This window comes from Pinus tabuliformis, chromosome 4_1, assembly GCF_031772625.1.
Source record: "Pinus tabuliformis cultivar Carrire ecotype Pingquan chromosome 4_1, CPIR1, whole genome shotgun sequence".
NCBI lineage: Eukaryota > Viridiplantae > Streptophyta > Pinopsida > Pinales > Pinaceae > Pinus > Pinus tabuliformis.
In genome coordinates, this window is record NC_142303.1 from 961,698,195 (window position 1) to 961,713,227 (window position 15,033).

Sequence of the window (15,033 nt, forward strand, 5' to 3'; positions counted from 1 at the left end):
ATTGTTACATCTAAGACAAAACTTGTTGTTGGTTAAATTTTTAAAATAACACAAGGAAATTTGCTTACCAAACCGTTTGTCGTTAATATCAAGCAAACAAGATCAGTATAAGCATCTAGCCTAAAACAGAAGTACATTTTTTTACTATGATGACACTTAATCTTACACACGTAGAAACCTGCAACTATAGAAGACGTTACAATAGAATGTAGTGTTTAAAAAACTAGAAGACAATTAGGAAACGTCCTATAAAATAACCATAATGAGGTTTACAAAGAAGCCACAATCCAAGAGAATTTTATTTCAGGAGATTAATGGCACTTCTTTAAAAATAAAGAGTGCATCCATAAAAAGTTTGTTGTTCTTTGAATATTTTAAGAGAGAAATTACTAGGGCATTCAACATGAAAACAACCATAATGCTAAAATGGAAATCAAGGTAAGGTGAACATGCACTCTAGAGTCTAAACCTTGTTTTTTTGTGAAAAAAAATGGAAACTAAAAAGCAAAACCATCTACCACAGTCTCTAAACATCCATATACCTAAACTTTGCTGTTTCTAAACAGTCTCTAAACATACATATACCTAAACTTTGATGTTTCTAAACAGTCTCTAAACATCCATATACCTAAACTTTGATGTCCACATCCAACCACAGTTAGCAGCTCAACAGTTATACCTGAGCCTGTCTTTCTCATATTGACGTAGCTTTTCATTCTCTAACTCATCTTGATCATCTTCATTAGATTCATCGTCACTTCCAAAGAGAGCGGGACCACGCACTGCTTCTTCTGCCATCCGTTTCAATCCAAATTCTGATGGATAAACTGTTACTGTCAAGATCTGACCACCTTTAGGAAGAAAACAATTCATACATACTAGCAAATCAACAGCCTGCAAAAAAATCAGAAAAGGAGTAAGGACTATGCCATTGGATGGAGAAAATGAATATACAAAATGATCAACCTATAATTTCATTATACCAATCAGGAACCATTGATTACAGGCTCTTAAGCAATTGTTCTTTTCCTTGTTAGGTTGATGCTGCATAAAACATTGGCTAAAAGAAAGTACAATAGGTTCTCGTACACCACCTTAAAAATGATCATAATCTAATCTTATTGCAGCAAAGATGATATTTATATTTTTATACAACTGAAGAGTTTGAACATTCTTAATCTTTCTTTTCTCGAAAGTTCTGAAAAAATATCGTTTAAGTAGAAGCATTTCCAACAAAAAATCTATTTAACTTTAATCAAAAATTAAGGAATTCATTTTTACCCATCTATAGAGGATAGCATCCTCTATTGAACAATCAATGTATATCATTGTATAACAACTATTGCTATCAATCAAAGAACAATTAGACCTTAACATTGAAGGAGTATTATAAATTGAAGCATGCCTAGAGTAACATAATTATTGTTTCTATTGCAAACATTCAATAAACATATTCCCAAACAACATCAAAGGTCATGTTACTCAAATTGTATGCTAGAATAAAGAATCCATTTATAAACAATATGTTTGTATGATATAAACATAAACGGTGTGACATTTGACCAGCAATACTATATTGAGAAGGATTTGGGAAAGATAAAAGCACTTCAGCCTGCTCGAAAGGGCATATCAGGTGGTAGCCTTGGGGAAAACAGGGCACTTAATGGTGTCTCATTTCTTCAAGTTTTTCAGTGCATAATGGATACCTTAAATGGTATCATAATTCATGAATCATAAGTGTATTTCCTCAAGTTTTATAAGGCATAAATGGCCACCTTAAATGTTAACATAGCTTGTCAGTGCACAAAAGTAATTGTATACATACTTTGAGACACAGAAAAGTTAAAAGTCTGTGCAACCTTATTTGTTTGTGTTTGAAGACCATAACAAACAAACAAAAAAGTGGCGTTAAAGCACACTAGCACTCCATAAAAATGCAACATGAAAATGAGAGTTTGAATCTAAAAGTTTAAATCTACCAACCTATATGTCAAGAACTTCGTTTATAGACTGTACCTTTGTGTCCACATAGGATATGTGTCATTAAAGCCACTACAGTATCACCTGTAAAATCATTAATCAGGTGCTAAACAAACTCCATTCTAAACTTCTATATACATATGCTAAAATGTGGCAACAGTTTAAACAAAGCATGATTTACAGTCACCATTGTCATATGTTGCAGAAGGCATTGGTCCTGGCTGGATGGTAACATGGGTTTTGAAAGTAAAAAATTACTTGCAATCAACAAACTCCTCAGAACAATTATTAAGCAGAAAAGATGTTGAATAAAGAAGACCATAAACAATTGTACCCGCATCAATGGGGAAATGCAATTCTTATATGTAAATTATAGAGATTAAAATAAGGCTACCTGGAATATGTGACAGGGAGACTATTAAAATAACAATAGAAAATATTTGCATGGCTCAATATACTGAAGGAAGTCTCTCCAAATGATCTTGGAGGAGTGAACAAAACTAAGTATAGAGTTGTGCCTTAAGTAAGAAACCCTCCTGACCTCTCAAATAAGCCTTCTTCTCCCAAAGTTAACAAAACAAAAATATATGAAGAGAAACCTTACCTTCTGTTGTTCCTTGAAATGTTCTTGGCTAGGGAACTATGCTAAGGCACTAAACTATTTTGAAATAACTGATCTAAATGAACTTTGGACCTTGTAGTAACGCAATAGGTTCTGGGTGATCAGTCACTAGGCTATCTTCCAACTAAAACAGACAGCTATCTTTGTTGAATAATAATGGATGAAGACCAAGAAATATAAACAGGAAGCTTCCAAACATTAAACTAATGTCTAAATCTTTCTGTGAGGAAGGTGTACTAAAAAATCATATGAACTGTATTGCCTACAATTCCATAAGAAAGAAGGTATGTTGAACACAAATTGTATCTCACGTAAATCTTTTAGCTTATGAAATTGTTGCAAACATTATATAAAAGAAACAGTGATACTCAACTCTCGCTTTATTAAATCAATCCATATAACTCAGGCTTTGATTTAAAGGAAGAGTGATTTTACACATAGCAAGGGAACAAACTGAAATTTGCTGGAAAACAATCTATTTAGACTCATTACAATAAACTATTGTCCACCCAATTAATAGAAAAAAATTCTCTCTTTTTTTATCCAAAAAAAGTCCTTCCCTCAGAGTTCTTCTCTATCTTTTCTACAAAATGAGTATAACAGAAGCAAAAGAAACATTTTAGAAACTGAATTACTCCCGTGATCTGTTTGGCACCTGGCCTTGATTAGGTGCGTTCTGTTTGATAAGCGTTGAGAGCATTCATGGCGCAAATTTGGCTTAGCTGATTCCAATTTTCCCCAACTGGATAATTAAAAGTTGTCATCTTTCTATAGGTGATATCTAACTCGGTGTATTTCTAATAAGTGGGAACAGTTAAGAAAAGATTTTTTTATTTGCCTGAGAAAATAAAAATCATCTTGTCAACTGTTGTCCACCCTTTCAATGTTTCAGACATATTTGAAAAAATTTCCACCCAGCTTCTTTCTCTTGATAGTAATTCTCTGTAAGCATCTAATGATATCGAATTTGCATTTTGATCCTAGCAGAATGACAAGCCCATGTCTGTCAGAATATTAAATTTATTCATAAATGTAATGTCCTAGGATAATTTTTGCCCTTAGGGTTTCTATTCTAGCTAGGGTTTTCTTCAATAAATCATTAACAGTAGTACACATTCATAATCAGTGTGTACGAATGAATAGAAAGAATTTCAACCACCACATAATGTATGCATGAATGTAAGGTTTTGTTGAAGAGTGCAACTAGGGGTTAATTCCCCCACTTGAAAGCCCCACCTTTGATGACTCATTGCACATTTGGCTCACCCTTAATGGCATCTCCCTTGTCCTCAAAATTCTGAATTTTTGCACACCTCCAAATGCCCCTTGGGCCCTTCTTCAAGATGGCCTCATCTTCATCTACAAGTCTGCCCTGTTACCACTCAAACCAGCAGGGGACCTAAAAGGGATTCCTAAGAGGGCAACTGCTAGGTTAAGGGCAACGATGGAGGCTTAGCCCACTATCACCACAGCTAAGTCTCCCTGCTCTTTACGGACTTTCACCGATGGGAGGAATCCTGGTAGTGTAGGGATCACTTGTAAAGTATATGCTAATAGATAGGTGGAAAGTGGCCCTAGAAACCCTTTTCTAAAGATGGAGTGAAGAATGGAACTTGCTTGCTTGTTAAGAAAGGGACTTGGTTCTCCAGGGGTTAGGGGTGAGGATTGGAGGGGTTGAGTGAGAAAGAATAGTCTTATAGACGAGGTTCTCAATCCCTATAATCCTTGGGAAACTTGGATTCCCAAATGATCCTTGACAAATAATCTTTATTGAGAAATGGGACCACACGCAGCCAAGTGGACCCCATCCAGGTTCGGGGATGGAATGTAGCAACCAAAGATGCTCCTATCCTGGACAAGGTGAAAGGAAAGGACCAAAAAGAATATTTACTTCAAAAGGTTGAATTGATCCTGTTGAGGTCTAGCCTTGGGGATGCCTAGGAAAAATTCGATCCTAGAGCTACGGCTTGGGATTCCCGAAGATTCCACCGTTAGAATGGCCTCAAATTTGGAGGAGAGGGAGGGGACCCACCAGCGCAGTAACCTGTAGGAGATTGAAATTTTTCCTTGGGTCAATTCTCGGGAAATTGATGCCCTAGGAGACCTAATGGGGCTAGACCTGGGAAAGAGGTAAAAGGTGTGAAAAAGGTGAAGGGGATGACCACCCTTGTAAGGGATCAGTGCCTAATTCACTTTGGGATATGGAGTCAAGGATGATGATGAGTATGGACTTGGTTTCTTGATCAAGGAGGCTCAGAAAGTCAACTTCATCCAATGTTGAGAGAAAGAAAAGAAAAATGACCTTCAAGCATTTATACTTCAAAGCAAACGATGCAAGCTTATCAAGACAAATAATCTCTAGGACATTTCATTCATATAACATTGGCCCATACATTAAATTAGCTAAAACATGTTCAATTCCACATTTCAATTATGCAACAACTAGCCCTAATTTTAGCAGTATGCAGCAACAAGAATAATAACATCAAAAATTCACTTACAACGTTATAGAGTATATCCAACCAACATTTCGTTCACAAGACAAAGCTCCAAGACAAGATAAATAGCCCAAATCCATACGTCAAAATTCATCCATCTCCAGAAAATATCCTCCAAGGAAAAAATGTGAAGTTCTCTATGATTAGAGAGATCCCAAGTCAAGTGATGATCCAAATGAGTGTATCTAACATCAATATATAGCCTCCTAAGGAGTTCAAATTAGCCTATGGGCCTACATTAGCCCCTAATGATAAAATAATGTGCAAATAAAACCCCTATTGGTGACAAGCCCACCAAACTAGCTCACAAATGTAAAAATAAGCCTCACAAGGGGCCAAATAATAATATGTGCATGTCGTAGGGCCCTCCAAAGGCTCAATAATATCCTGAAGTGCCATATTGAGGAATAAATTCCTCAGAATATGATGGACAAGGGGGTGGCCCCTTGTTCTCCAAGTAGTAAACCTGTTGTGCTCCCAGTGCGTATGAGGGCACATAGATGACCCCATGAGTCTCCATATGAATCGGAGATGTCTGTAGATCCTCTACAAGAGTCCAAGTGGTGAAATGAATGTTGCTATGACATCATACAAGTCCTGGGACACCTGCCAAGAGTGTGGGGCCTGCTGGGCATAATGTACCAAGCGTATCACCATCATCCCAAAAGTGAATCGCTAGTAGTCTCTGAACATCCATGAAGATCCGTGGAGTGTTGTCTAGTTTTGTGGAGGCCCATGGCTCTCCACGCACACCCTACATGTGCCAATGTAGACCTCTACGGGTTAGGATCCCATATAAAGAGACCAAACCCAAAAGGAAACCACATGTAATCCTGCATAAGATCCAATGCATCCCCTAGGCTTCCAGTACAACAAATCATTAAAATAATCAGGTAAGAGAGCTTACAAAACATGGATAACAAAGTCAGCACTTCATAATGGCATGTCCGTCCGTAGTGAGCTTTGGCATGTGCTAGTGTCTCCAAGCTCCAAAGGGGTTAGCCAAGTACTTTATTAGGTGGTTTCAGTCCTTAAGGGGATAGTAAGTCCAAGGTACATCCCTCTAATGGGGGTGGCAAGTGACAAATAAGTGAGATGGAATAGGGAATAAGAGGGGCAGTCCTGGGCCACATAGTGGGGAATTGGGGTAGCTAGATAAGGGGAAGCCCACACCTAGGTATGTAATGTATAGGAGGGAGCAGTCGTGATACATGAGGTGCCACGGCCTTAATTTTTCCACCCTTCTTTATATGCCTTTTACCTTTTATGAATTTTCTTTAATTAACTGCTCGAGGCTCGAAGGACAAGAGCATGATGTTTAAGATATAGTCGTGGTTACCCCCTTTAAGGTGGGGCAGTTCATTGCCCTCCAGGGATTCGAACAATCATGGGTTCCTGAATGATAAAGGAGGCTCATCTAGGGCCTATGGAACTAGGGTGATGGCCATGGATGGGGGTAGAGCTCATGCATTGGCTTTTACCCACGTGTTGATTATTTTGTCCTGACCATCTTTTGAATTTTGTGGTACAATTTCCTGTTAAATGTGGCCAATTATGCTTTTTCTTTTTCTTTTAGCCGCTTCAACCTCCGGGTAATCATTCTAGGCCTATCAACACACAATTCCTCTCTTCTTGGGTTCGATAGCTCTGAAAATTACAGGAGTTTCTTCACGCGTGCAAGAAAGAAAGAGGACGAAATTACAGGTGGCCAAAAATCTGAACTGTCTGCAGCATTGACTTTGACTTTCTGAGCAAATTTTGACTTCGATCTTTTGGGCATATCTCTGTCTGGTGAGGCCGCATTTCTGGGCACAAAAGCCAAGGTAATCTACGTTGTTTAACTGGCATTGACCGCAGACTTTGACCACAGACAGTTGACCGAAATTTGACTGTCTTCTCTCTATTTTGGGCTGACTTTGACCTGTTGAAGAGGTCGAGTTTCTTGTTGCATTGACTGAACTAATTGGAGGTTGTTTGACCACCATTCACTGGATTGGCTATGACACATTGACTATTGTTGACTATTGCAAACTGTTGACCAAAATTATATTGGATCAAATTGAGCTTCATATCATTGGTTGGTCAACTTCATTGATAAGTCAATACTTTGACTTTGACTATTGTACTAAATTGGATTTTCTTTCTCTATTGAACATTTGATATTAATCAATAAGAAGGATTGGTTAGGTTTTCCCCCTTGTGGGGTTTTGCCCTGGCATTAGCCTAAATCTTTGTGTTCATTGCCTTGGCTTGTCTTCTTGTGCATTTTTGATGATGTTTTATCTACAATTACTATCAATAAGTAAATTCTAAGTGATTGCTACTAAAGTTTATTATGATTGCTATTGGAATTTGAAGTGGACTTGTTATTGGGCTAATAAGACATTGATGTAATTATTGCAAGCATATAACATACCATAAAAATTAACATGGTATCAGAGCCAAAGTGAAGACAAACCCAAGGAAGAAGTAAGCAATCACTGTTGGAATACTTGTTGCTGCACAACAAGGACAGTTGGACAAGTCTCCATGGTTGTTACCTCTTATTTCAAGACTGAGGATAAGCTCAATGACAAATCAAATTATCATGCCTGGAAAATGGCTCTTGATTTGACCTTGGAGGAACATGTATGTGCAAGGGAAAGTGGTGAAGCCTCCTTCAAATGCACTTGTTACCGCTAGAACAAAATATAAAAAAAGTGGGGTCAAAGCTAAGAAAATCTTAGTTGACTCCATTCAAAAGCATTTAATCTCTTATATTTCTGATCTGGGAACTTCTAAGGAAATGTATGATAAGTTGATTGAGATGTTCAAAGTCAACAACGCAAGTCAAATCCTTTTTTTCAAGAACAAGTTAAGGGGTATCAAGATGGACAAAGGGGAATCTATACAAGCCTACTTCATGAGAATTAACTCAAGTCAAGAATGATCTGTTATCCATTGCAGAAGTTACTGCTGACAGAGAACTCACACTCATTGCACTTGGAGGTCTTTCAAGGCCGTGGGAAACATTTATCACCGCCATTCTCAATAATGGCAGGATACCTGGTTTTGATGAGCTATTGACTAGATGCACTCAAGAGGAAATAAGGATGATGGGAAGAAATAAGTCTGCCAATGGAAATGAACCTATTGCTTTCTCTGCACATGCTAAAAGGAGGAATGATGTTGGTCCATCTAATTCAAGAAGGTAGGGTCAGGGATCTAAGAAGGGATTTAAAGGAAAAGGCAAAGGAAGATGCTACAATTGCAAAAAGTTTGGCCAGTATGCTAGAGAATATTGCCACCTACTCCATGAAAGGGATAGGAACTATTACTCTTCACTTGAACTATGGTCAAACCATACATCTTCAAGATGTTTTGTATGTGCCCAATTTAAAGGAGAATTTGGTGTCTATTTCTGCGATGGAAGACAAAGGCTTCAAGGTAGTGTTCATTGATGGAAAGGTACGTACATGGAATAAGAAATTTAAAGATGCTTTTACTCGTGGGTTTATGGTTGATTGTCTTTATCAAGTTGGTGGGTCGTTTGGGTGCTTTAGCTAATGACACCTCTATTCATTGTGAGCTATGGAACTAGAGAATTGCTCTCTTACATTACAAAGCCTTAGCCCGGGTTTCATATGAATCATTAAGGAGTTTGTCAAGGTTGTGTAGCTGAAAAACATACAAAGGGACCATTCCCTTCTAGTGAAAGCAAGACATTTGATATTCTTCAATTAGTCCATTCTGACCTGGCTGGTCCTTTGCGTGTGACTTCATTGGGAGGATATTTATACTATGTGATATTTGTGGATGACTTCTCCCGCAAGACTTGGATTTATATCCTAAAGAAGAAGGATGAAGTATTTAGATGGTTCCGTTCTTTCAAAGCCTTGGTGGAAAATCATACAAGAAAGAAGATCAAGACATTAAGAACTGATAATGGAACCGAGTATGAATATAATGAATTCAATGACTTTTGCAGAGAGGCTGGTATTAAGAGGGAGACAACCGTTCCACATAATCCACAACAAAATGGAGTTGTCGAGAGAAAGAATTGAACTATTATAGAAGCCACCCATGCCATGATTTATGATCAAGATCTACCAATTTTTTTATGGGGAGAAGCTACGAACATTGTTGTCTACATTCAAAATAGGAGCCCTCATCAAATCTTGGATTTCAAGACACCCAAGAAGTCTTCACTGGTAAGAAACCTGATGTTGGTCATTTTAGAATCTTTGGTTGTCCTGTATATTTTCATGTACCAAAGGATAAAAGGAACAAGTTGAAAGCCTCTAGGAAGAAAGGTGTATTTGTTGGATATAGTGAAGATTCAAAGGCATATTGAATTTATGTACTTGGTCAAAGGGATGTGGAAGTAAGTAGATATGTTACTTTTCATGAAGACATTGCTCTGGGAAAAGCAAGGGATCTCCCTATCACAAGGAAGGACGATGATGCTACTAAAAGTCAAGAAGAACCTCCGATAGATGAGCCCATGCCCGATGGATCCACTTGATCCACCTCCAGGTGATACCTCTACCTCAAAGAAAATCCCACTATGGCTTCGAAATACACTTCAAGATGTTGAAAATCATGTTGCTCCAAGAGGAACAATAGGGGAAAGTAAGAAGCCCACCAGGTATCAAGGATACTTGGTTGCCATGAGTACTATCATTCAAACCGAACCTTTCACTTTCAAAGAAGTTGTGAAGCACCAGGTATGGAAAGATGTTATGGCTAAGGAGTATGAGTCAATCATGAAGAACAATGTATGGGGAGTGATGCCTAGACCCAAGGACAAGTCCATTGTCACCTCGAAATGGATCTACAAGATTAAACATGGAGTTGAGGGAAGTGCAGAAAAATATAAGGCAAGGTTTGTAGCTCACGGCTTTTTTCAAAAGGAAGGAGTTGACTACAATGAGATATTTGCACCAGTTGCTCGATACACCAATATATGATCCATAATTGTTGTTGCTGCAAATCAAGGATGGAGCCTGCATCAAATGGATGTCAAGACTACATTTTTACATGGCTTACTTAAGGAAGAAGTCTACTTCAAACAACCTCAGGGGTTTGAAGAGCAAGATAGAAGGACACATGTATGTAGGTTGAAGAAATCCCTCTATGGGTTAAGGCAATCCCCTAGGGCTTGGTATGAGAGGATTGATAGCTATCTTGTGAAGTTGGGATTTAAAAGAAGTTACGTTGGTCCGAACTTATACTTCAATGTTGAAAAAGACATGCCACTTGTTTTGGTCTTGTATGTTGATGATCTATTTCCGACTTGGTGCAGACCCTCTCAGTTATCGATGTAAGAGGGAGTTGACTTCCGAACTTCAGATTAAGGACCTGGGATTGATGTATTACTTCCTAGGCTTGGAGGTCTGGCAAAAACCAGTTGAGATTTTCCTTTCTCAAGGAAAATATGTTGTGAAGTTGTTAGAGAGATGTGACATAGTGGAATGCAAGTCAGTGACTACATCGATGGAACTAAATTTCAAGAAACTATGTGGAAGTGTTGTTGGTATGGATTTGGCAAATCCTACTGAGTATAGACAACTTGTGGGAGCATTGATGCTCTTGGTGAACACACGACCAGACATATTCTTTGTTGTTAATAAATTAAGTCAATTTATGGTTGAGCCTCATCATATACATTGGGTTGTTACTAAGAATCTTTTGAGATATCTTCATGGTACTATCAACCATGGACTAAGGTACACTGCCAGAAATCTGAGACTACATGGATATGCTGATGTTGACTAGGCTGGCAGTGTGGTGGATAGAAAAAGCACATCTGGGTGTTGTTTCTCTTTGGGATTTGCTTCAATTTCATGGATGAATCGGAAACAAAAATCTGTTGCACTAAGCACTACTAAGGCTGAATATATTGCAACTAGTATGGCTTGTTGTGAAGCCATTTGGTTGAGAAAGCTCTTCAGTGAGCTATTTGAACATGTGTTGGATACCACTGTCAGTTATTGCGATAACCAAAGTGGGATTCGCCTTTCAAAGAACCTCGTGTTCCATGACTGATCCAAACATATTGATATCAAGTACCACTTTATTCGGGATATTATACAACGAGGAGCAATAAGGCTCCAACACATCAAGACAGATGAATAGGTTGCTGACATCCTCACGAAGCCCTTAGGGAAGGCCAAGTTCTTAGCCTTTAGAGAGAGGCTTGGAGTCGTGGAAAGACCCTCCCATGAGGGTCCCGCTTGAGTTGGACATTGAGTTTTGGGAGCATCTGGCGGCCTGGGGTACTTCTTGGAGCTATATGAGCACAGGGTGAGTGGTTCACCTTCCCCTATGGTGTACTGTTAATTTTAGTTAAGAATGGTATATTCTCTGCTTAGCACAATTACTTCAATGTTCCTTTAGCAACTTAATGACAATTTTCAATTTAGATTTCCAATAGCAATTACATTAACCATAAATCACATTGACAGTGACTATAGATGAAACATGAACAATAAAAGCAAAAGACAAGACGACAACAGATTTGGCAGATGCCAGGGAAAAACCCCAAGATGGGGAAACCCTTTGATCAATTCTTCTTATTATTATATCAAATGTTCAGCAAAGATAGAGATTACAATAAAGTCAAAATTGACTTGCCAAATGATGATTAAAGCAGCCTTGTCAAATTTGAAACTTTTTGCAACAGTCAACAACCCTAACCAGAAAGTCAACGTTGGTCAAAGCAGTAGCAAAATGTGGTCAAACACGGCCCAATAAGGTGGTCAAAGTCAACCCAAAACAATCTTGAAAATAACGGTCAAACTTGGTCAAACTCTATGGTGAAGCCAGCAGTCAACCCTATGATATGTCTACAGTAAAAGTCAACAAAATGCCTCAGTTCCTGTGCCAATAGATGCGGCTTTCCAAAAATGAAATTCAAGCACAAAAATCGTAGGCAAAGGAGGTCAAACCACCGCTAGTCAACATTGGTCAAATCTGCAATAGTCTCTGAAATTTTGGCCCTGTAATTCGTCCTACAATTTGTGCTTCTACTGCCACACGGTGAGGAAAAGAGATGCCCAATAAGTTATACGAACTAATCAGATGGTGAGAGAGAAGAATGTGTGAGTGAATGAAGTGCTAAATGAGGATGGAGGTCTCTTATATTTATACAAATCATGAGGGTCAAGAGATATGTCCATTGGGCTTTATGAGCCTACATGATGATGTGAGTCGTGACTAACCTTGACATGTTACACCTGTGTGGGCATAAATTCAAAAGCACATTTCTGCTTGTCCAAATTTGATGATCTTTAGGTCAATTTTGGTCCTCGCGAAAAGAGGAATTCAATGCAATCATCATCTCCATCAAATGAGCTATCCAATGTGGAATTTGGCCCTAGTTGTCGATTTTAATACTCCCTCTCAACTAGGGAGAATTCCCCTTGCCAATCCATCCATCATCATGCCATCATGTACCATCTCTACATCTGGTCTCTGCTCTGTTGAACACTGATATAGATAATGAAGAAGAATTGATTGATACAGTCACAAGACCTTACCACTCTCCACTGACCAAATTCAATCATGGGTAGAACCCCAATCAGACTTGATCCCTAATCAAGTTGTTGAACATCGTGCATCCTAGACATAGGGAGTACGGCAGTAGTAAGTACACGATATGTCCATTTGTAGTGATATGGTCCCTATCCTCTTTTCCCAACTCAATGGCTAGATGAGAGGTACTTCCCATGAGTCCCGAACTACATGGGTAGGATGTACGTTGGGGCATCCACAGGAGAAGGTGGACCACTCATCCTATGCATATGTCAATTGTAGGGGAAGGTGAACCACTCACCCTACACACGTGTCATCAATCGTAGGGGCTACACACATGTCAACCATCATGGGGTATCATAGGGGAAGGTGAACCAGTCACCCTGTACACAGTGCACCTATAGGGGAAGGTGAATCACTCACCCTATGGTTGCTCATAGCTCCAAGAAGTACCCTAAGCCCCCAAAAGCTACTAGAGCTCAATGTCCAACTCAAGCGAGACCCTCATGGCAGGGTCCTTCCATGACTCCAAGTCTCTCTCGAAAGGCTAAGAATTTCACCTTCCCTAAGGGCTTCGTGAGGATTTTTGCACCTGCTCATCAATCCTGATGTGTTGGAGCCTTACTGCTCCCCGTTGTACCATACCGAATAAAGTGGTACCTAATATCAATGTGCTTGGAGAGGTCGTGGAAGACGAGATTGTCCTAAAGGTGAATACCACTTTGGTTGTCACAACAGATCATGGTGGTATCCAAGACGTGCTCAAATAGCTCACTAAAGAGTTTCCTCAACCAAACAGCTTCACAACAGGCCATACTAGCAACAATATATTTAGCCTTGGTGGTGCTTAAAGCAACCAATTTTTGCTTCCTGCTTATGCAATAAATCGAAAAAGATCCCAATGAGACGCAACATCCTGATGTGCTCTTTCTATCCACCACAATGCCAGCCTAGTCAGCATCAGTATATCCATGTAGCCTCAAATTCCTGGCAGTGTATCTCATCCCATAGTTGATTGTGCCACAGAGATATCTTAAGAGATTCTTAGCAACAATCTAATGTATGTGGTGAGGCTCAACCATAAGTTGACTCAATGTATTCACAACGAAACATATCTCTGATTGAGAATTTACCAAGAACATCAGGGCCACCAGCACTTCCACAGCAGGGTTTGCCAATTCTGGCCCAACAGCACTTCCACATAGCGTCTTGAAGTTGAGTTTCATCGGAGTAGAAACAAACTTGCAATCCACCTTCCCACATCTCTCTAACAACTTCACAATGTATTTTCCTTGAGAAAGGAAAATCTCACTCGCCTTTTGCTAGACACCAAACCTAGGAAGTAGTTGGCTTTTGCCAAACCTCCAGGCCTAGGAAGTAGTTGGCTTTTGCCAGACCTCCAAGCCTAGGAAGTAGTGCATCAATCCTAGGTCCTTCATCTCGAACTCGGAAGTCAACTCCCTCTTGCATTTATAAAAGAGAGGGTCGACACCTGTCAGAAGGAGATCATCAACCTAAAGGACCAAAATGAGAGGCATGTGCTTTTCAACCTTGAAGTATAGGTTGGGATCGGTATAGCTCGTCGTGAATCCCAACTTCATAACATAACTATCAATCCTCTCATACCAAGCCCTAGGGGCTTGCTTCAAGCCATAGAGAGCTTTCTTCACCCTGCATACATGTGTCCTTCGAACTTGTACTTCGAACCCCTGATATTATTCCAAGTAGACTTCCTCTTAAGATGTCATCTAAGTAGACTATAACAAACTCATCAAGAAATGGCCTCAACACATCATTCATCGCACGCATGAAGGTAGCGAGAGCATTTCATAAACCAAAAGGAATAACTGGCCATTCAAACAAACCTTGCTTTGTTTTGAATGTCGTCTTCCATGTGTCTCCTTCAACAATTCTACTTTGATGATAGCCACCCCTTAAGTTCCACTTAGTGACATGCTTTCCATTCTTCTTGGGTACCAAAACAATAGGTGACCCGCATGGCGAAGGAGATGCTACAAGAACAATAATAATAAATTTATTTTTCTCTTTTCATTAAATACATGAAATCATGATTACATATGTCATTATGAAGACCAAACCTAGTTAAATATTTCAACACTCCCTCTTAACTAGGGAGGTATTCATAATTCATACAAGGTACTTGGACATTCTCAATCTGAAGAATTCTCATAAAAAGAGTCAGATTGGTAACCCATCTGTTTAGCATCATATTATCTAGCATTGTCACATAGCAAGGCCGTGACTAACAGCTCTATTTCTCCGCAAGATCAGCGCACAATGCTGGCGAGACTAATGGTTTATAAACACCATCATCATTGTCTCTCAAGGAACATACCTCACCCGGTGTTCACAAGGTATGTCCTTACAGGACTATTCTTATTTTGGATTCCCAGTCCT

At 39.2% G+C, this 15,033-nt stretch overlaps 1 protein-coding gene across 1 annotated transcript in view; it reads right to left on the minus strand.

Annotated features, from left to right (window-relative positions):
• The window catches only part of LOC149179350 (uncharacterized), a 215,912-nt gene that overhangs the window by 177,193 nt on the left and 23,686 nt on the right, over positions 1 to 15,033 (minus strand). Inside the window, 1 exon segment of the mRNA XM_089420610.1 lies at positions 680 to 894. Coding sequence (XP_089276736.1) covers positions 680 to 894 — 215 coding nt within the window.